The 23,243-nt window shown below is 46.6% G+C and overlaps 1 protein-coding gene across 1 annotated transcript; it reads left to right on the forward strand.

Moving 5' to 3' along the window:
• The first annotated feature begins 302 nt into the window (after positions 1-302).
• HSD17B2 (hydroxysteroid 17-beta dehydrogenase 2) lies at positions 303-22,967 on the forward strand. The gene is made up of 4 exons (XM_073605907.1): positions 303-549; positions 2,985-3,170; positions 15,552-15,689; positions 16,977-22,967. The coding sequence occupies exons 1-4, from the start codon at positions 318-320 to the stop codon at positions 17,339-17,341; spliced, it is 921 nt and encodes a 306-aa protein (XP_073462008.1). The 5' UTR covers positions 303-317; the 3' UTR covers positions 17,342-22,967.
• Positions 22,968-23,243: the final 276 nt, after the last annotated feature.

The following is a 23,243-nucleotide window of genomic DNA, read 5'->3' on the forward strand; positions in this document are numbered from 1 at the left end:
ATCAATTGGGGCACTCATCATCTCATTGATATCAACAATGGGGCACTATTCCTCCCATTAAAACTGGGGCATTTTCTACCCCCACTGGCCACAGTGTGGTGTCCCTGAAGCATAGTAAACTGGCCCTTTACTGGTAAAGTTTGGAGACCCCTGCCGTAAAGGATAATTCATCTACAGAATAACACCAGTGCATCCTCAGGTTAGGAGTCTACTTTTGATGATTGCTTCTGCAGTTTTTTTTTGCAGAGCTTGGCAGGTTGTTGGCCGCACTCAGAGGGGGGGGGTGTTTATTTTGGCAGAATCATGCTAATGTTGTTATGGCTTTCCATTATTCAGGGTGCGATTCCGGACTTGGACACGCTTTAGCCAAACATTTGGATAAACAAGGCCTCCTGGTTTTCGCCGGCGTACTGGATAGAAACGGGCCTGGGGCTGAAGAACTCAGGAGGGCTTGTTCACCGAACCTTTGCTTGATCCAGCTGGACGTCACCAACTCAGAGGAAATCGCCGCGGCGCACAGTGAGATCAGCGGCCGGGTGAAGGATGCAGGTACGGAATGTTCAGCTTTTCTGTAGGTGTCAGTGGTAGGAGAGGGGACATCTCAACTGAAACACAACCAATGATATACGAAGGAATGCCTCAATCTGATTAATCTCTTTACCTTTGTACCATCATCCAAAATAGTTTAGTGGGAGGAAATACCTGGGGCTGCTCAAGCTCTGGTTTACTGAATTTGGAAGGGATTGGACTCATTTAGGACTTTTTTTTAGAAACTGGATATTAAAATCTGGAGATTTTTTTAGCTCTGCACTCGTAGTTTATTTGCCATTATTACTCTATTTCTACACATCCTTATCAAATCTACAGCACAAACCAAGAGCTGGAGTGTTCTATGTTGGTTCTGTTTCAGTGGGACGAAATATCTGGGGCTGCCCCAAACATGCCCCTGGTAAAATGGAGGAATTAGGACTACCTCGGTACCCAAGGATTAGGCAAGAATTGTAATTAAAATAACATTTTACTCATAGAGGGACATAATTAAAACAATTTTACAACATACACTATGTACAATCAAAAGTTACAACCGTGCATTGTTCATACAAGAGGTTTCAAAAGGTTACATAGCCACATAGTAGGTGAGGTCGAAAAAAAGACACAAGTCCATCAAGTCCAACCTATGTGCGAAGGTCGGAGAACCCCGGAGATCATGGGGGACACCGAAATGTCGATCTTGACACAGTCCTACAGATCTACATTTCAGTGCCCCCCATGATCTCCTTTGACTGTAACTTTTGATCGTACATAGTGTCTTTTGTAAAACTGTTTTAATTATGTCCCTCTATGAATAAAATGTTGTTTAATTACAATTCTTACCTAATCCTTGGGTACCGAGATGGTCCTAATTCCTCCATTTTACCAGGGGCGTGTTTGGGGCAGCCCCAGATATTACGTCCCACTGAAACACAACCAACATAGAACACTCCAGATCTTGGTTTGTGCTGTAGATTTGATAAGGATGTGTAGAAATAGAGTAATAATGCCAAATAAACTATGAGTGCAGAGCTAAAAAAAATCTCCAGATTTTAACATCCAGTTTATAAAAAAAGTCCTAAATGAGTCCAATCCCGTCCAAATTCAGTAAACCAAAGCTTGAGAGATATATAGCTGAAAAACCATAGAGCTCAGTGCTTCAGAGGGAAAGAAAAAGCCACCACCACACGATCACATGGTCTCTTACCATCAGGCATGGACCCCCACCAGGGCCGGGGACAAGGGGTGGGCAGGAAGGACGGCTGCCCTGGGCGCAATGGTTTATTGCAGAGATGTGGGCACCCTAACCCTGAGGAAAGAAAGGGGGCGCAGTTTGGCATATTTGCCCTGGGCGCTGGATGGCCTTGTCCCGGTACTGACCCCCACAGAAGGAGGTTAGGAACACAGTTACAGTATACTCCTGGACAGGTGTCTTATGGGGATGATTCACTACACTCCCCCTACAGGCACAATCTCCAAATAGGCTCCACTAGGATCTCCCGAGTATTATAAGAAAGATAGAATGCATCTCATTGTGTAGTATTTTTAAAAATGTATTAAAAAAAAAGAAAAATAAGTAATGCACTCACTTCAATAGAGATATACATCCACATTTCATTAACCATATCAGCGTTTCCAACCAAAAAGATGGCAGCCACGTCCCGATGCGTGAGGATGTCACTCGTTACAGCTCCTCCCTATCCGTTTCGTCATCAATGACGTGATGTATATACCAGTTTAGATAGCAATGACTCCGATCTTCGCTCTTTTGAGTTAAATTTTTTTTTTGTTAGGCTTTTTTCCAATCTGTTTTCACCTGTGATCTGACCAGTAACACACCTCCTGTATTAGAGTGCCCCCCACTCTGCATGAAGGAGCACAGGGGGCACAGCAGACAGCAGCATTGTCAGTCTGGGGGGGGGGAGTGTTAGATGGACTAGCAGATTTAGATATACTAACAAATTGAAGCTAAACTCCAGCTCATACTTTATAATCAGTTACAGGAACAGGCCCCGCTACCTATTTTGAAAAACTATTATATTAAAAAAAATGTAACAAAGAAACAATTACATTAGATTCCATCCATGATGCTAGGCTTTCTTGTAAGCCAGCCCAGCACCACATGCTTAACTAATGGCATCGAGAGGGAAAGTGTCATTCCTTTGAGTTTTTTGAGGTCTGTTTTTAGCTCATCCGCTATAGAAGGGATAGAGCATAGAGCTTGCATTGATCGCCATCTGCTGGAAACAAATGGTAAATATGAAGGGTCAGACATCTTCTCTTGATAGAGCCATTGAGTGCTATGCCACGAGGGAGGCTGACATTGGGAGGTGGGGGCTCCAGCTTGCTGTCCTTGCATGAAAACTTCTACCTGGTCAGACAGGTGGCTCAGACAGGGGTGGTGTAATGTGTCCCAACTCATCCATTCACTAGTGTTTTTTTTGTCACTCCAGGTTTGTGGGCCATTGTGCACAATGCCGGCGTCCTCCTCTACGTAGCAGACGGTGAACTGCTTCCCATGAACGTATACAAGCAATGCATGGAGGTCAACTTCATCGGCGTGGTGCAAGTCACAAAAATGTTCATGCCTTTACTGCGGAAAGCCAAAGGAAGGCTGGTCACCATTTCCAGCATGGCAGGTGAGAGTACGAGGGTGCAACGTCTGCATTCAGGAAGAGACACCAAACGTCTACCCGTTTGTCTATGACTGCGAAGATCACATGCCGGCTGTCTAGATGTTAGACAATTCGTTCAGTGTTCTGAATTTGTTTTTTAACGAATTCCGACAAATTAGCTAATTCGGAAATATCCGCATTAACGAAAACCCGTTTAAACCTGAAAATTCGGATATTCGAAAATCCGTCATTTCGAAAATCCGAAAATAAGAACGAAAATTCAAAATAATGACAATCCAAAAATTTCAAAGAACGAAAATTTGAAAATCTGAAATAATAACTAATAATAACTTAACTATTACTAACTATTAAATTATAGGTACTGGAATTTCCTTTCAAAGTTGGCTGTTAGTGAACGTAACGAATACGAATTTTCCGAAATAACGAATGCCGTATCTAAACAAATTAATAATAATAAATAACAATAATAAAAACGTATTATTAATAATTCATTCTGTTCCATTTGTTTAGATGCGGCATTCGTTATTTCGGATAATTAGTACCTTTACAACGACCCGTGATTGGACACAGCCGATCACGGTTCGTTGTAAAGGGCCGCTGTGATTGGTCCTATCAGTGCCCATTTATGCCGCCTATCAGTGCCTCCTCATCAGTGCCATCTATCATTGCCCATCAGTGCCACCTATCAGTGCCTATCAATGCCCATCGGTGCCGCCTATCAGTGCACATCATTAGTGCCGCCCATCAGTGCAGCCTCACCAGTGCCCATCAGTGCCTCCTCATCAGTGCCGTCCATTATTGCCCATCAGTGGCCATCAATGCCCATCGGTGCTGCCTAAGAGTGCCCATCAGTACCCATTAGTGCCACCCATCAGTGCAGCCTCATCAGCACCCACCAGTGCCACCTCATCAGCGCACATCAGTGAAACAAGTAAAAACCCCAGTGGTGATTAAATACCCCCAAAATAAAGTTCTATGTCTCAAAAAAATGATAAAAATGTCATCTGGGTACAGTGTTGCATGACCGCGTAATTGTCACTCAAAGTGTGACAGCGTTAAAAGCTGAAAATTCGCCTGGGGAGGAAGTGGACGAAAGTGCCCGGTATTGAAGGGGGTGAAAGTGCCCGGTAGGCAAAGGGTTAATTAAACTCTGGAGCTGGAAGAGTGATTTGTCAGCATGAGGTCAGGCAGCTACAAGGGCAGCAACTGTCAGATCTCAGGGGACCTCCCCGCTGACTTATCCTACCTTTAGGCTCGGTTCACACCATCGCCGCATGCGGCTCCCAGCAGGGGGTCCGGTGCGTCCCGGTTCACCGTTTCAGGTCCGATTTTAGCCTGAATTTTTGGCTGAATTTGGACCATGAAAAGGGCCAAAAGACGCACACAGGGCTCCTGTGCAAATTTGCACCGGAGCCGCAGCGGAGATGTGTGAAACGGCTTCCATAGAGAGCCCGTCAAAATCTCCTGCTATTGCGAATTGGAAGCGGAGGAACCCACATCTAATTGGCAGTGGTGTGAACCCGGCCTCATACTCCGGGAGGGAGCCTGCTGGTGTGCCCCCCCAAAAGAAGTGGCTTCCTATGGTGGCGCACAAGAAGGAGCTGAGAGAGCGCCGTCGGGGGAACCCCAGAAGAGGAGGAGAAGGGCCGCTCTGTGCAATACCACAGCACAGAGCAGGAAAGTATAACATGTTTGCTGTTTAACTGCTTGCCGACCGGCTCGCGACGATATACGTCAGCAGAAGGGCACGTACAGGCAGATTACCTGTATGTTGCCCTTTAAGAAGTGGTTTGCGGGGCGCGCGTGTGCCCGCCGCGACCTCTGTGAGTGTGATTGCGGGTCCCGCTGACTCGATACCCGCGATTGTCTCACGGAGAGGAAGAACGGGGAAATGCTGATGTAAACAAGTAATCGGGAGCGGTGATCAGTGTCGTGTCACACATAGCCCCTCCCCCCCACAGTTAGAATCACTCCCTAGGACACACTTAACCCCTACAGCGCCACCTATTGGTTAACCTCTTCACTGCCACTCACATTTACACAATAATCAATGCATTTTTTATAGCACTGATCGCTGTATAAATGTGAATGGTCCCAAAATCGCGCCAAAAGTGTCCGATCTTTCCGCCATAATGTCGCAGTCATGATAAAAATCGCTGATCTCCGACATTACCAGTAAAAAAAAAAATTATTAATAAAAATGCCATAAAACTATCCCCTATTTTGTAGACGCTATAACTTTTGCGCAAACCAATCAATAAACGCTTATTGCGATTTTTTTTAACCAAAAATATGTAGAAGAATACGTATCGGCCTAAACTGGGGGGAAAAAATTTTTTTTTGATATATTTTTGTGGGATATTTATTATAGCAAAATGTAAAAAATAATGCGTTTTTTTTTTCAAAATTGTCGCTCTTTTTTTGTTTATAGCGCAAAAAATAAAAACCGCAAAGGTGATCAAATACCACCAAAAGAAAGCTGTATTTGTGGGGAAAAAAGGACGTCAATTTTGTTTGGGAGCCACGTTGCACGACCGCGCAATTGTCAGTTAAAGCGACGCAGTGCCGAATCGCAAAAAATGCTCTGGTCTTTGGGCAGACAAATGGTCCGGGGCTTAAGTGGTTAAAAAAAAAAATAGAAGCCTTTACAATCACTTTAATTTATTGAAAAACTTTCAGATTTCCATACACCGATTCCCCATGGAGTCGCACAGCGCTCAATCTCTCCCTCTATTAGCCACACATTCGCCAAGCCGCAAATAAGAAGCTTAGCCAAAAATCCTCATTTGTACCGGTATTTATTTATTTATTTTTTGTTCTGAATATACTAATTGGCTGGAAGCTAATCACACATTCAGTGCTGGGCACTTTGTATGCAGAAGTTTCCGCTCATTGCTGTATGCGGAGAGGTGCAGCCGGGGCAGCAACTGACAGGATCCGCCGCGTGACACCTGCAGCACCCCCCTTGGAAGTCTCCTCCCCAGCCTTGCAATCATACAAGTCACTTACACGGGGAGAGATTAGCGCACGGATCAATCAAAAACCTCTGATGCCGAGCCGCAGATACTATTAATGAGCTCATTAGTTTGTCAGAAGTAGCTTGTCACGGGGAAGTAATTGGCTGTTTGATTATTTAATTAGTTTGTTATGCGATTGTAATTGCACCGCGCATACAGACCTCGTTTTACATGGGGAGCGACAAATTTGGGGGTCTGGGGAGGACAGTGTAATTATTACTTTGCTTGATCTCACATGTCGGAAAGTTTTCTGCTGACGGTTCCGACCTGCTGGTAGTAATTTCACGTCCGCCTGGCTTTAGAGGACCTAAAGGGCGTAACACAGCAGTGAGGATTTCAGGTTTAAAAAAAAAAAAAAAAACAATTCCTGGGAACAAGTGAAGACACAGACAGGGGCAAATTAAAGGGGGACTGGATTTGGTGGGAGTGGCGGTCTAGTCAGGGCCCGTGCTACCACTAGGCAAACTAGGCAGCCACCTAGGGCGCCTTGCTGCCTAGGGCGCCCGGCCACTGGTGTTCCTACTCTCTTCTCTCTGCAGCAAGCAACTAAGTCTCAGCATCAGCAGGCAGTGGCTGCTCCGTTCGCACATAGTGTCAGAGGCACAGCGGCGGTGGAGGACTGTGTCTGTGTCCCGACTCCTGAATGAATGGAAGCAAGCAAACATTCATTGATGGGCACTGGTATGCTGCATTCGATGGGTCCTGGTGAGGCTACATGTGATGTGCGCTGGTAAGTCTACATTGATGGGCACTGGCAGGCTGCATTGATGGGCGCTGGTAGGCTGCATTGATGGGCGCTGGTAGGCTGCATTTGATGGGCGCTGGTAGGCTGCATTTGATGGGCGCTGGTAGGCTACATGTGATGGGCGCTGGTGAGTCTGCATTGATGGGCGCTGGTAGGCTGCATTTGATGGGCGCTGGTAGGCTGTATTTGATGGGCGCTGGTGAGTCTGCATTGATGGGCGCTGGTAGGCTGCATTTGATGGGCGCTGGTAGGCTGCATTTGATGGGCGCTGGTAGGCTGCATTTGATGGGCGCTGGTGAGTCTGCATTGATGGGGGCTGGTAGGCTGCATTGATGGGCGCTGGTAGGCTGCATTGATGGGCGCTGGTAGGCTGCATTTGATGGGCGCTGGTAGGCTGCATTTGATGGGCGCTGGTAGGCTACATGTGATGGGTGCTGGTAAAGGCTGTATTTGATGGGCGCTGGTGGGCTGCATTTGATGGGCGCTTCCTTAAAAAGGTGGGGTTTACATGGGCAGGGAAAAGGGGGTGGGGTCAGGGGTGGAGTCAAGGGGGCAGAAAAATTAGGTCGCCTAGGGTATCAAAAATCTTTGCACCAGCCCTGGGTCTATATTTTTGGCAAACTGAAACTCAGAATCTACCCCCATTCCGTGATACTCCCCCCCATTGACCCCTTTCTGCCTTTGGGCAGTACTGAGAAGAGGTCATCTGGAGCCCAGGGTGAATGTGGAAAATTGAACCCCCACCAAATGCACTAATCTGCATGCTTTCCCTCAATCATAAATTCCCTCCTTCCCAGCACAAATATTTGCCCCCCCCCCCCATTCCTCCAGCTAAAATCCTCTCGCCCCATATGCCCAAGCACAAATCCCCCCCCCCCCCCGAGATGTAAAACTCCTAAAATGACCTCTCTGAACACAATTGCCCTCCCCCCAGCACAAATTTTCCTCCCCCAATTCCCCAACCCCCATCCTAGCACAAATCTCTCCCTCCCAAAGTTCCCCTCCTAGCAAGAATACCCCCCAATCATCCATAATAGCACAAATCCCCCCCCAAACAAAGAACATTTCCCCTCCTAGCACAAATCCCCCCCCCCACAATATCATGTTTTCTAGCACAAAACCCCCAAATCCCCCCCGTCCCAGCATAAAGCCCCCCAAATCACCACTACTTGCAGACCTTCCCAAATCTCCCCTCCTAGAATCATTCTTACCCCCCGCTGCCTCCCAACACAAACCCCCTCTCCCCAATCTCCTCGTGGTGTCCCCCCCCCAACCACACATGACACCACAGTGCCTAGAGCAGCTACCCCTTGTCCCAGACCTGCCTTTGGGTATGGGGGAGCATTAAAGTCTTCTCTCCCTCATCCAAGGATGAGGTGCTCTGGTTACAGGTGTTACCCCCGGCAGGTGATATGGACACCCCCACAGGGTCTTGGTCTGGAGCAGGGTTTCTCAACCAGGGTTCTGTGGAAATCTAGGGTTCCTCCAGAGGTTGCTAGGGGTTCCCTGAGAAATGACCAATGTTTTGCCTCTCAGATAAGTTCTCACTAACACCATTGTTCTTTTTAGCTGTCTGTAAGGGGGTAAATCTTTCCAATGACCACAAGTGTAAGGAACATTCTTCTCACTAACCATCATACTAATGTATCATGAGTTGTAGATATAGTCATTTTTAACAGGGTTTCCCTGAGCCCGCAAAGTTATTTCAGGGGTTGCTCTGTGTTGACAAGGTCTGGAGTCTGGTCTTTACCAGTGCTTCTGATGGTGGAAATGGGCTGGGATCCCTAGTTGCCCCTGGACTCCTTTACTGCAACCTATCACCAGGTTTACCCCCACCAGAGGGACACAGGAGCAGGGTGGTTACAATGCAGAGACAAGAGACCAAAGTGTAGTCAGCATCAAGTGATGGGTCTTGGCAGACAGTGACCAGAGAGTAGTCCTCTTTTGGTCAGGGCACTTGCCAAGTGTTAGTTCAATGGTGGAGAAGGATCTGGGGGTTCAGGTAGATCATAAGCTTAATAATAACATGCAATGCCAAGCTGCGGTTTCTAAAGCGAGCAAAAACTTTTCTTGTATAAGAGAGGTATGGACTCCAGAGAGAGAGATATCATCTGTACAAATCATTAGTAAGACCTCATCTGGAATATGCAGTTCAGTTTTGGGCTCCAGTTCTCAAAAAAGGATATCGGGGAACTGGAGAAAGTGCAGAGAAGGGCAACCAAACTGATAAGAGACATGGAGGAGATCAACTAGGAGGAGAGATTAGAGGAACTGAATTTATTTTTCTCTGGAGAAGAGGAGAATAAGGGACCATCCATGTATAAATATATAAGGGGGGATATGATCTCCATGTATAAATATATAAGGGGGGGATATGATCTCCATGTATAAATACATAAGGGGGATATGATCTCTATGTATAAATACATAAGGGGGATATGATCTCCATGTATAAATACATAAGGGGGATATGATCTCTATGTATAAATACATAAGGGGGGATATGATCTCCATGTATAAATACATAAGGGGGGATATGATCTCTATGTATAAATACATAAGGGGGGATATGATCTCTATGTATAAAAATATAAGGGGGGATATGATCTCCATGTATAAATACATAAGGGGGATATGATCTCCATGTATAAATACATAAGGGGTCCATACAGTGAACTTGGTGTTGAGTTATTCACTTTACGGTCAACACTGAGGACAAGGGGACACTCTTTACATCTAGAGGAAAAGAGATTTCATCTCCAAATACAGAAAGGTTTCTTCACAGTAAGAGCTGTGAAAATGTGTAATAGACTCCCTCCAGAGGTGGTTCTGGCCAGCTTAGTGGATTGTTTTAAAAAAAGGCCTGGATTCTTTCCTAAATGTACATAATATAACTGGGTACTGACATTTATAGGTAAAGTGGATCCAGGGAAAATCCGATTGCCTCCCGGGGGGGATCGGGAAGGAATATTTTTTCCCCTGCTGGAGCAAATTGGTTCATGTTTTGCTGGGGTTTTTGTCTTCCTCTGCATCAACTGTGGGAATGGGATTGTATGATTTTTTATTTTATTTCCCCTTTTATTGGTTGAACTAGTTGGACTTGTGTCTTTTTTCAACCAGACTAACGATGTAATTTCAGGGAACTCTGGAAGTCCTGGCAGGGACTCTGCAAATTCCATTGGAAGCCCTGGCAGGAATTCTGTGAGTACCACTGAAAGGACAGTACTGGCAGAGATTCTACGAGTGTCATTGGAAATACTGGCAGAGATTCTGGAAGTCCTGGCAGGAATTCTGTGAGTACCATTGAAAGTACTGGCAGAGATTCTACGAGTGTCATTGGAAATACTGGCAGAGATTCTGGAAGTCCTGGCAGGAATTCTGTGAGTACCAATGAAAGTGTTGGCAGAGATTCTATGAGTGTCATTGGAAATACTGGCAGAGATTCTGGAAGTCCTGGCAGGAATTCTGTGAGTACCAATGAAAGTGTTGGCAGAGATTCTATGAGTGTCATTGGAAATACTGGCAGAGATTCTGGAAGTCCTGGCAGGAATTCTGTGAGTACCAATGAAAGTGTTGGCAGAGATTCTATGAGTGTCATTGGAAATACTGGCAGAGATTCTGGAAGTCCTGGCAGGAATTCTGTGAGTACCATTGAAAGTACTGGCAGAGATTCTACGAGTGTCATTGGAAATACTGGCAGAGATTCTCTGAGTCTCATTGGAAATACTGGCAGAGATTCTGCAAGTACCATTGGAAGTCCTGGAAAAAGGTTCTAGAAGTCCTGGCAGAGATTCTAGGAGTGCCATTGAAGGCAGGGATTTAAAAGCAGAACAGGAGCAGTGTGCTCTCCCTTTCCCTATCCCAGCAGCTCATCTGCTGCCGGGTTGGAGAGAGAAGTGCACTGTGCATGTGTGGCGGGCTTGCTCCAGCTGCATTTTAAACTATGGGGTCCCTTGTGAATCAGGAAGGCATGGCTTGCTCTTGCAATGCTCGGAGTGAGGGCCTAATGTTTCCCATATGCAAGGACATAGGAATGTATACATTGGGAATATTTTGGACAGGTTTCAAGTGTTACAAAAAGGCCAACCGGTATGGAATTAAACGGCAAACCGTCATAAAGGTTTATAAAATATATTTGGAAGTTCGAAAACCCCTTTTAAACTGCTGCAAGTAAAATATTTAGTTTTACATTTGGTGTGGAAGCGTCAGACGGACGATGGATACGCACCGGCGGAACGCTCTGTATTTCCCTTTGCGCGTCTCATTAACAGCGGACATTTTCAAAAACGGAACCACTTAAAGGCGTACAATTAGGCAATGTGCTTGTTCAGGAATACTTCGCACGTCTTTAGTCATTATGAAGCAATACAGAGTGTGCAAGTTTCAGCTTGTTAGCAGATTAAAGCCTTTTTTTTTTCCTGCGCGGTGAACTGAACGTGTGCTTCTATTCTCTGACCGCATGTTCTGCCGAGTGCCGTGTAAAAAAAAAAAAAAAAAAAAAAAACTAGAGCTGAGGTCACCCTGACCTCCCACCGAACTATTCATTTCAATGGGGATTAAGTTTTAGCGAGAAGGAGCCTTAAAGTATTTATCACCGGCGGAATCTTCCAAAAAGGTTCAGACAAACATCACAAATGCAAATACAATGATTCCGTTTTCAAGCTTGACAACTGTTTATACCGTGCTGGATTTATTGCCGTATGCAGTCTGGAGGAAGTTTGATTCATCCCGTTACACTGCGACCTCCATCATGACCGACCGCTCGACATAATCACAATGCAATTATAGAAGACTCTGTACAGTCCATAGAACACTGCATGCCGGGCTAATGGGCATACGCACAATGAGAGTTTATCACACTCTGTACAGATACTGAATACAAGACCCGTACCATGATCTAAACACCCCGATATTGTCTTCAGAAAATTCTGATTCTGAGAAAATTCTGTACTATACCCGTGGTCTCCAAATTGTGGCCCTTGGCTTGCCTTTATCAGCCCTTGAGGCATTATTCCTGCCACTGTCACCAACAATGGGGCATAATTCCTGCCACTGTCACCAACAATGGGGCATAATTCCTGCCACTGTCACCAACAATGGGGCATAATTCCTGCCACTGTCACCAACAATGGAGCACTATTCCTCCCATTGACACCAACAATGGGACACTATTCCTTCCACTGACCCCAATGATGGGGCACTGCTCCTTTCAATGACCCCAATGATGGGGCATTATTTCTTCCACTGACCCCAATGATGGGACACTATTCCTTCCACTAACACCAATGATGGGGCATTATTCCTGCCACTGACACCAACAATGGGACACTATTCCTTCCACAGATACCAACTATTTGTCCCCACAATACCAAAAATCGGGCATTGTTTACTCCAACTGGGCACAGCCTGGCCCGCCTAAAGTCTGAAGGGTCGTAAATTGGCCCTTTCTTTAGAAAGTTTGGAGACCCCTGTTCTATACACACCCATGGCCTTGAAACTTCACCTTGATCTGACCATTAAGTATGATCATAATAGATTTCATTACATTCTGTATAGGCATAGAACACTACAACACTAACATGACCCAACCACTGGACATTATAACCCACTATACACTATGTTGTACAGTAGTATACTATACTGTACAAACATTACATCTCCAACATCACTGGACACAACCATATTAAACTTCCATCATACTCTATAGCAGTGATGGTGAACCTTGGCACCCCAGATGTTTTGGAACTACATTTCCCATGATGCTCACCTACACTGCAGAGTGCATGAGCATCATGGGAAATGTAGTTCCAAAACATCTGGGGTGCCAAAGTTCCCCATCACTGCACTATAGAATACCTGGAACATAACAACTCCAACATGACTCGAGCACTAGACATGATTATAATGCAGTCATTTCATACTCTATATTAGGGGTCTCCAAACTTTGTAAACAAAGGGCCAGTATATTGTCCTTCAGACTTTAGGGGGGCCGGACTATGGCCATCAGGAGTGAAAAATTTCCTGGCATTGGTGGGCGTAAACAATGCCACATTTGGTATTCGGCGGAGGAATAGTGCCCCCATCATTGGGAGGTTTGGAGATTTGAAGAACACGGCTCTATATAGTAGATAGAACATTACATCTCCAACATGACTGACCACTGGACATGATCATAATATACTCCTTTGACATATAGTACATACCTGTAGAACATTACATTTCCCGTGTGAGCCACCCACAGGACATGGTCATAACATGCTTCAATCATACTCTGTACTGGCCTTTCTCAACCTTTTCAACACAGAGGAACCCTTGAAATAACTTTCCGGGCTCAGGGAACTTCTGGTAAAAAAATCTATATCTACAACGCATGGCACAGTGTGATGGTCAGTGGGAAGAATGCTCTTTACATTTGTGGTCATTGGGAAGAATCATCCCCTTACACATAGCTAAAACGATCAATGGTGTCAGTGGGAACTTATCTGAGAGGAAGAACTTGCTCATTGCTCAAGGAACCCCTGGCAACCTCTGGAGGAACCCTAGGTTTTCATGGAACCCTGGTTGAAAAAACCCTGGTCTGTACATTACATGGGACATTACATACCCAACATAACCAACCAATGGAAATAGAATGCCCACAGCACCATATTCATAGACTTTTTTTTTTTTCCAATCCCCGTTCATTTCTTGGTATAGCCTATGCCTTTGAGTCTTTCTTTGTGGACAAGATGAAGGGTGACCAGCAACAAAAAGTAAACCTACCATCCTAAGGCTGTAGGCTGCTTGCCTTTTTTTTCCAGATTGAAGCCTTGAAAGTCAAAGCAGTACATACTAACACCCACCCCACTATTCTCAGTAGCAACCTTCCCATGTCAGGTTTTTGCTAAAGTGGAAGAAAACAAAAGTCCTCAAACCTCTCAGAAATTCAGTCCCTGAATGCCAGCCTGGAACTTCAATTGTCTCCATACCTGCTGGTGAAAAAGGTCCCCTTCCTCTAGTTCATAGTCTGAGCAATCCCACATGAACATTCACCCATCCACCATCACAATCATGTATGTATTTTTTTGTTAAACATTTTTTTACAGTGTTACTTTTCCTCCTTTTTTTTTTTTTTGCATATGGCTGCCCTTGCCCTAGTCAAGCAAACAGGGAAAGGGACAGCAAGGCTGTAGCTAAAACACATACAACCAATCGTGTCCATAGAGTACTGGGTGTCCAAGCATTAGCTTTAGGTGGCCCAATATGTGCTGGAGGGTACTAGCTTATATAAAGGACCTTGTGGGGGCACTTTTTGTTATGGGGTGACAATGTTCTGCCTCTGTTTCCCACAACCTCCTACCTGTAGATCACCCTGTCACATTCTCGCCCCAAAGGATGCAATCTGATTCATGCTGCCCAGGCATATCCTATTGTTGTCACCAGTTAAAAAAAAGGCTTGTGGAAAAATCCATAGCAGCCCAGCAACAATTAAGATATATGCCCTGTGAAAAAACACATGTAGGGCATGTAGACAGAGACAGGCTGCAAAGAGGCTGCGGGACATCCGCAGTGTTAGGATGTGGCAAAGGATGAAACGATTAAACCCCTTTCACCCCTTAATTCATACATTCAGGTTTACATCTCCTTAACCAGACCCGCTAATGCTTACAATCCCTACACTAATCTCTCCCTATGCACTTCATCAGCAGCACTCCCTATATTTCCCTATCATAGCTAAAGTATATTGTCAATAAGGCTTCTGGGAACCCACCCATTTATAGCAGTGGCGGCCTGTCTATTAGGGGCACATGGGGGGTGGGCCTGTCTATTAGGGGCACATGGGGGGTGGGCCTGTCTATTAGGGGCACATGGGGGGTGGGCCTGTCTATTAGGGGCACATGGGGGGTGGGCCTGTCTATTAGGGGCACATGGGGGGTGGGCCTGTCTATTAGGGGCGCATGGGCGCCGCCCCCCCCCATCCATGCGTCCGGCTCCCTAATCTACATGCGGGGTGCCGGATGCATGGATGCCAATGGGGGGGGGGGGGGGTTTGAGGAGGCTCTAAAAGGGTTCAAGAAAGGTTGGGCTCGGGGCGCAGAGCTTTGCGCTCCGAGCCCACCCAGTTGTGTGAGAAAAGCGAATGAATGTTCACTATTTTCACACTGATCCTTCTCCCAGCCAATCGGGAAGCCATCCTATTGGCCAAGGAGGAGGAGGAGGGAGGAGACATACGGCCAAGGAGAATGGGAAGCCCAATCGACGAAGCAGGACACTAAGGGGACTGAGGGGGCAAGCCGCCACCTGTCAGCACACGATGAGTGAGCTGGCGACGGGGGAGGGGGGTGGTTCTTGGTGTGCGGTGGGGGCTGGAGCGACGGGGGGGAGGGGTGTATCAGATCCATCTGCCGCCCCCGACCGATGGAGCACCAGCTGCCACTGGTTTATAGTGAGGGAAGACGGATTCAGAAGCCCCCTTTATTGGCCCTTCTAAGCCAACTGACCTAGGTTCAAAGGCAAGGCATTAGGTTTACTATGGTGCATTTCAGCATTATTTTTCCAGGAACCTCGAACACATAGGATTCACTGCAAACCCAAACTTGATCCCTACTAAATGACTGCTGAATTTATTCTCCTTTTTCCCAGGTCTTAATCCTATCCCTGGATTTGCAGCTTACGCTGCATCCAAAGCAGCTGTGACCATGTTTTGCGCTGTAATGCGTCAAGACCTCATGAAGTGGGGGGTGAAGGTATCAGCTATCCATCCAAGCGGCTTCAAAACAAGTAAGTCTGGAGGACATTTCAGGTATCCATATAATAGGCATCCTGGTCCTTTGTAGTATTTTATTTTGTTCATATTTGGGAAAAGCTGGCAGGGTGCGGTCTTTCTCCACTGCAGGTAGCGCTCTTCCGCAGTGGCGCTGTTGTTGGAGAGGCAGTCAAGAGGAACAGGGTTCCTCAGTCCCTGGGGAAGATATCCTATTGCAGGGATATGCAATTAGCGGACCTCCAGCTGTTGCAGAACTACAAGTCCCATGAGGCATAGCAAGACTCTGACAGCCACAAGCATGTCAACCAGAGGCAGAGGCATGATGGGACTTGTAGTTTTGCAACAGCTGGAGGTCCGCTAATTGCATATCCCTGTACTATTGGATGCTGCTGCCCCATGTGACTTTGGTGGCCATCTTGGGTCAGGCAGAGCCTATTTAAAACTCTGGCTCCTGTTTTGGAGAGTGGGCAGTGTAGGGAAAGGTACCCCGCCTGTTATGCACAGTACTAGCGGTAGGAAAAGGACCCTGACAGCGAGGGAAAGTGCAGGGTCTGCAACTCCTGGACATCTTCGCAATTGGGCATGAGACGGCCAGGCCGCATCCCTCTTTACAGGCGCTGCCAGTCCAGCTGAGTATTGCTCTATTCACCTTGCTGGATACCGTGAGTGGTCGGCCATCCCTCTATTGCACCTGACTGTGTGAATTATTGCTGCCGCACCAGACTGCACCCCACCTACAAGCTAATGAGTGAGAAGCTATTAGGGGTAACCATTTTTTATTGAAGATCTATATCCTATACCTAATTGAAAAACTCAAAATTAGCTACTGTTATTTTTTTTGAACATTTTTAAACCTGGAAGCACTGACTTTTTTTTGGGGAGGGGGGGGGGGGTGTTGTCAAATGACAGAAAGAGTGTCCATCATCACCCCCAACAACAGAAACGGTGGGGGAAAGCTGTAATAATGAGTATAAAGTGGTTGAGGTGTGTGCTTTACACAAGTGCCTTGGATGGGCAAGGTGTCAGGGTCTCTTAGGTACAATTAGGGCAACTTCTTGTATAGGCTCTTGATGATGTCTAAAAATAAGGAATCATTCAAAGTTAATATTGCATGTGTTGTGGTAGTCACAATGGATATTTATAAAGTATGACCATGCACTATGGCATTGTGCATGGATAACTAAGCTTTCCTGAAGAATAATATGTTGGAAAGTTTATCTTCCTTTTTTTCCTTAACACTGGAAAATTCCAAACTTAGTATGATGCCAGTTGGTCACCTGATGGTCTATCCTGTTTTGCAGATATTTTTGGCTCTCGAGAGCATTGCTCAATCCAAGCACAGAACCTGCTGGAGAACATCAAGCCAGATGTCAGAGACGACTATGGAGAAGACTACCTCAACACTCTGAAGGAACTGCACCATGAAATGTTGACAACTTCATCTTCCAACATCTCCCCCGTCTTGGAGGATGCCTACCACGCTCTCTTGGCCCAACGCCCATATTCCACCTACACCCCCGGAACCTTTGCCTACCTCATTCCTTTGATATTCCGTTGCTTCCCTCTTTGGGTTTATGATACCATTGCAAAACGAATGTTCCTCAATCACCGTACTATCCTGCCTAGATCGCTAAGAACATTTCATAATAATTATAAAACTGACTAAATGGGCGGGGAATGGACATTTTCAGACTGGAGCCAGCAAAACACAGAGGAACCTCTAAAGACATATATTTTTGGATAATTTGATGCAATAAGAAGTGCCCTGAAGCTCCTATGAGGCTTGTGTGCATGACCTCCTTTTGAAAATGCTAGCTGCCTGGCTGTGCTCTGACTTCACCAGCTGCATACATCTGAGATTTAGAGAGTGCTGAAGCTTGACACGGCCAAGTATTAGGTTTTTCCAAAGGAGGTCAGTAATGGCAGCCCCCATGTTTCTTTCATGCCTGGTTTCCTTTAAGTGGCATGTCCACACTCAATAGGTTGATCTAAAGTAATGTGGGTCTGGGTTACATTCTCAGTCTTGCTGGTCAGGACTCTAAAGTTATAGGATACTATGCTTGGCTTTTGCTTCTGTGATCACAGGCCTAAGGAATTTCCTCCTGCATTGCTCTGCAGAACCCACTAGAACAGGGGTCTCCACACTTTTTAAACAAACGGCCAGTTTACTGTCCTTCAGCTTTTAGGGGGGCCAGATAATAGTGGCTCTTGGAAGTAGAAATTGTCCTGGCATCAGTAGGAGTAAACAGTGCATTTTTGGCATTAGGGGGAGGAATAGTGTCCCATCGTTGGTGTCTGTATAAGGAGTAGTGCCCCATTGTTGGTGTCAGTGGGAAGAATTGTGCCCCATTGTTGGTGTCAGTGGGAAGAATTGTGCCCTATTGTTGGTTTCAGTGAGAAGATTAGTGCCCTACTGCTGGTGTCAATGGAAGGAATGGTGCCCCATTGTTGGTGTCAGTGTGAGGAATAGTGCCCCGTCCTTGGTGTTAGTGGGAGGAATAGTGCCTTATCCTTGGTGTCAGTGGGAGGAATAGTTCCCCATCATTGATGTCAGTGGGAGGAATAGTTCCCCATCATTGGTATCAGTGGGAGGAATAGTGCCCAATCCTTGGTGTCAGTGGGAGGAATAGTGCCCCATCCCTGGTGTTAGTGAGAGGAATAGTGCCTTATCCTTGGTGTCAGTGGGAGGAATAGTTCCCCATCATTGATGTCAGTGGGAGGAATAGTGCCCTATCCTTGGTGTCAGTGGGAGGAATAGTGCCCCATCCCTGGTGTCAGTGGGAGGAATGGTGCCCCATCATTGGTGTCAATAGGAGTAATAGTGCCCCATTGTTGATGCCAGTAACAGGAATTATGCCTTGTTGGTGTCAGTGGGAGAAATAGTGCCCCAAGAGCTGGATAAAGGCCTGCAAAGGGATACCCCCCCCCCCCAGCTGCAGTTTGGAGACCACTGCACTAGAAGGCAGATGAAGATAGGATTTCTGTGTATTGTGCCCTGTAATGGACTCTCCATAGGCAATAAAGGAGAAATCACTTAGGCCAAGAACAGCAGACCATGCGGCGTGTCTAAAAAAGGTTTCATTGGCATGTAAAGGTATGTGGGGGCATCTTAATGTTCTTGCTATAAAAAGATGAAAGCAAATTAATAAGATGAAATGCAATGACAGGTTTACTTTAAAATAGACCTGCCACCTACAAAAAGTGAGCCATCTAACTCAGCTGGCTAATTGCCGTCACCCCCCAAGATGCTTTGCCATTGCCTTATTACCCTCTGAAAGTGAGTCCTATGTGCCCCGAAGCCCCCAGAGGTGAGCCATGTATGCAGATTGTAACTTGGAGGCCAGGGCACCGCGTGGACACCTCCACCCATACAACATGCTTATAGAGTGATGTGCACTTTGTATTTGGTGGAGGGGGAAGACCCCAAGTGGAGGGGGAAGACCCCAGAGTCTTCTGTTGTCTTTCAAATTTGATCTGCATACAGTGCTTGTTGGTTCCAAAGGAAGCTTGGATTTGCCTTCAGAGAACAAAATGGTAGAAGCGAGAGACGTGGGGTGATGGCTAGCAGGTAATTATGTTAAATAGCTTAAAGAGAACCTGTTCCCGTGCTTTTCTCAGTGTTCTAACATGTTTACTAAATGGCTTCTAGTGCAAATACTTCAATGCCAGATTCTATCTCTGAATAGTTCTCATAAAATACATCCCACTACCTATTAGGAAGTTGTCTCCAATGTCAGTGTCCCCAGCAGCCACGGATCAGCAATGTAACAACTGGATTTTGGGCTTTGCATTTGTGTTGAATGTACATCAACAGCACCTATACATTTGTCCCCTCTTTATAGTTACTGTATATATGCAACCACACAAACTGTGACTTATAACAGAGAGGGATCATTTATTGGATCCTGCCACTGATCCACAATATGCTCTTCCTGCACACTGCATGTGTGTTCAACACAGATAATGCTATAATCAGGGGCGTAACTACAGGGGTTGCAGGGGTCGCAATTGTAACCCGGTCTCATGCTCCAGGGGGTCCATGTGGCTTCCCTGTACACCTGGTTAAAAGGGGTGGTGGGGATGGCAAATAGAGGAGCCGATCCCCTCCATTTTCCTCCTGCAGCCACTGAAAGCCTGGCTTTCGTCCTCTCCGTCCCACCAGCATTTATCAGCTGCAGGTGGAAAAAGGAGGGGATTGGTTCCTCTATATGCCACTCCAGCTTCCTCTTCTTTCTGCTGCCCCCCGGCCCCTATGTGCTCCCATGGCCCCCCCTCCCCCCCCCAACAGCTTTTCTGGCTTCCCTCCTCCCCTCTCCCCCCGGCTACTGTGGGGGGATGTATGAGGTTGGAGAGCAGGGAAGGGATCAGTAAGTATGTTACTCCTTTTCTGAATGGACAGAGTCAGTAATCAGTAACGATCACTGATTCTGTCCATTCATAACTGAAGTATAGTAAACCGCGTTTACTATGCTTCGGTTTGTGAACAAACAGGAAGCTCCGTACAGAGCTGTCCATTCGTGAAGCTGAGGCTCCACAGACGGTGATGGAATTCCGTGTCCTCAATCTCCTTTCCCTGTTTCAAAGGTGGAAAATCAGAGGTCTATTTAGCCCCCTGATATTTTACCAAAGCCTCCCAATGGAGCTCCTAAAAAAATTGTAAAAAAAGAAAGTGTAATATAATGGTAAACGATAATAAAACAAACAAACAAAAAAAAACTACTGACACCGGTGGCAGAACTACCGAGATTGCAATGGTCGCACTTATGACCGGGGACCTGGCATTCTGTCATTGGATTTGGAGGGAAGGGCCCCGGCCCGGGGACAGGGGGGCCCTTTATGGTGTCTTACACTAGGTCCCTGAAGGTTCCAGTTGTGCCTCTGGCTGTAAGGATGGTAACAGAGGGCCAAAGCAGTGATAAGGGAAGAGTGGAGTGAACAAGGGAACTTTAGCGATCTGACACATTTGAGCATCGCTTGAAGCCACCGTTGACCTCCTAGGGAGCATTAATGGAACTCTCTGGTGGTGTTGAAAAATCTCACATGGGCCCAGTCTGATTCTTTTTCTTCCCCTTATAAGAAAGGATGACGAGTACCATGTATGCGCTACATAGTCATCTGCAGGGTCGGGACAAGGAGTGGGCGGGAAGGGCGGCTGCCCTGGGTGCAATGGTGATTTGGACAAGCGTGTCACTGCTGGGCGTAGAATCCCATAAGCGCGGGGGGAGGGGAAGTTTGACATCTTTGCCCTGGGCGTGGGATGACCTTGTCCAAGCACTGGTCTTGTGAGTAAAAAGTTGGTTCTAACATAGGTGGGACTTATCCACAGACGAGTATATCTCTGTTGAGATTATCGGGATACTGTGGGGTTGGTTTCCTAAAGGCAAGTAGACTGTGCGCTCTGCAAGGGCAAATGCTCCAGAGCTTAGTAAATGAGGTAAAGCTTCACTTTGCAACATATACCCAATGTAGCACTATCCCCCCGTAGGAGCTTCTGATGAATAGTTCCCCTATTGTTGCACAGCCAGGCAACAAGTATTTTCCACTTTCATCCAGACATGGGAAACAGTCCTTGAGCTTGTTTTTGTTGTTTTATTAGGGGTGATAACTTGGACGGGGTAAAGGGGTTATGGGATGCCTGACTTGAATGAAATGATAGATGGGGACAACTTCTTCCCTATGTACAAAAATCCTGGACTGTTGTCCCTCCTGGCCTCCAACGCAACAGTCTTTGGTGATCAAAAGCAAAAACCTCTTAAAGGGGTTGTAAACCCATGTGGTTTTTCACCTTAAGGCATTCTATGCCTTAAGGTGAAGAACCTTCTCTCATGGTGCAGCCCCCCAGACCCCCGTTTTACTTACCTAAACCCTGTCTTTCTGGCCCCAGGAACGAGCACACCAGCTATGACTGGTGTCTTGTGTCCTGATTGGATAGATTGATAGCAGCACAGCCATTGGCTCCCGCTTCTGTCAATCAAATCCAATGATCCAGAGGGCAGGGCCGAATCCTGCTTTCTGTGTCAATAGACCCAGAAGCAGGACACGGGAGCGTGCCCGCACAGGTGTCCCGAAGGAGAACGCAAATTCCCTTCAAACCGTGATGTTCTCATGATCCTTCCAAGCCAGTCCGAGCCCAGCTGGGAGGCAGAGCCCCCCCCCCCAGACCCAGGGCTCCCTCCTAGGCCACCGCCAGACTCCTCAGCGCTCCATCTTCCACTCGGCCCCCTTCTGGCCGGGCTCCTTCATATTTAAGGGCTGACCTAGCCACCCTGCCAGAGAATTATTCCTGGTACTCCATCTTCCACTCGACCCTCTTCTGGTCTGGGCTCCTCCATATTTAAGGGCTGACCTAGCCACCCTGCCAGAGAATTCTTCCTGGTACTCCATCTTCCACTCGACCCCCTTCTGGCCGGGCTCCTCCATATTTAAGGGCTGACCTAACCGAGCAGAGCCCCCCCCCAGACCCAGGGGTCCCTCCTAGGCTACCGCCAGACTCCTCAGCACGCCATCTTCCACTTGGCCCCCTTCTGGCCGGGCTCCTCCATATTTAAGGTCTGACCTAGCCACCCTGCCAGAGAATTCTTCCTGGTACTCCATCTTCCACTCGACCCCCTTCTGGCCGGGCTCCTCCATATTTAAGGGCTGACCTAGCCACCCTGCCAGAGCATTCTTCCTGGGGATGGGCTAAGTTCCCTCAAGTATGCAGATCAGTCCTCCTGGCCTCCGCCCACTAACTTTTAGAAGTTTCTCCAAACTTCCAGATCCAGGGGGAGGTACCAGAGACCTGCCTCTGTGAGTCATCAAGCCTGACCTACAGTAAGCCCTGACCCAATTTCAGACTCACATGCTAACCATGAGTCATAACATAAATTTACTACACCAATCACAAGCAAAAGCATTTTCCTTGCACATGATTGGATGATGGAAGTCTGCAGAGCTTCCCCTCATTTACTAAGCTCTGGAGTAACTTCACTTGGAGTCTGTTTGCCTTTATGGAATCAACCCCTGTATGTCCATCAATCTATGGACAACCTCACTCTGTGCTAGAGCAGATTCCCTTCCAAGAAACCTCTGAACGTCTTCAGAAGGCACAATCTAAAAACTTGAAAATGAGTCATGATCAAGCACGTTAATTCGTGTGTAAAATTCAGATTTTTTTGCTTTTCAGGTTTGGCTCAAGCTGTAGGCAGATTTATCTGACCTACGTACCTTCTCAAATGATTTAAATGATCAATTTTTCTAAGTCAGATTTCTAAACAAAATTAAACCAAATAAAGATGATTCTCAATAGCAAAGGCCCCGATTCTATGTTGTATGTATGCGTTCATTAGCAATGTAAGAAAGGCACCCATTTACACTTATGCCCTGTAAACACGATCGGATTTTCCGACAACAAATGTTGGATGTGAGCTTGTTGGCGGAAAGTCCGACCGTGTGTATGCTCCATTTGGCTAGCAGGTTCTCAAATTTTCCTGGCAACAAATGTTTGTTGTCGGACTTTCCGATCGTGTGTACACAAGTCCGTCGGACAAAAGTCCACGCATGCTCGGAATCAAGTGCGAGCCGGAGAT

The sequence above is a fragment of the Aquarana catesbeiana genome, linkage group LG11 (assembly GCF_042186555.1).
Source record: "Aquarana catesbeiana isolate 2022-GZ linkage group LG11, ASM4218655v1, whole genome shotgun sequence".
Taxonomy (NCBI): Eukaryota; Metazoa; Chordata; class Amphibia; order Anura; family Ranidae; genus Aquarana; species Aquarana catesbeiana.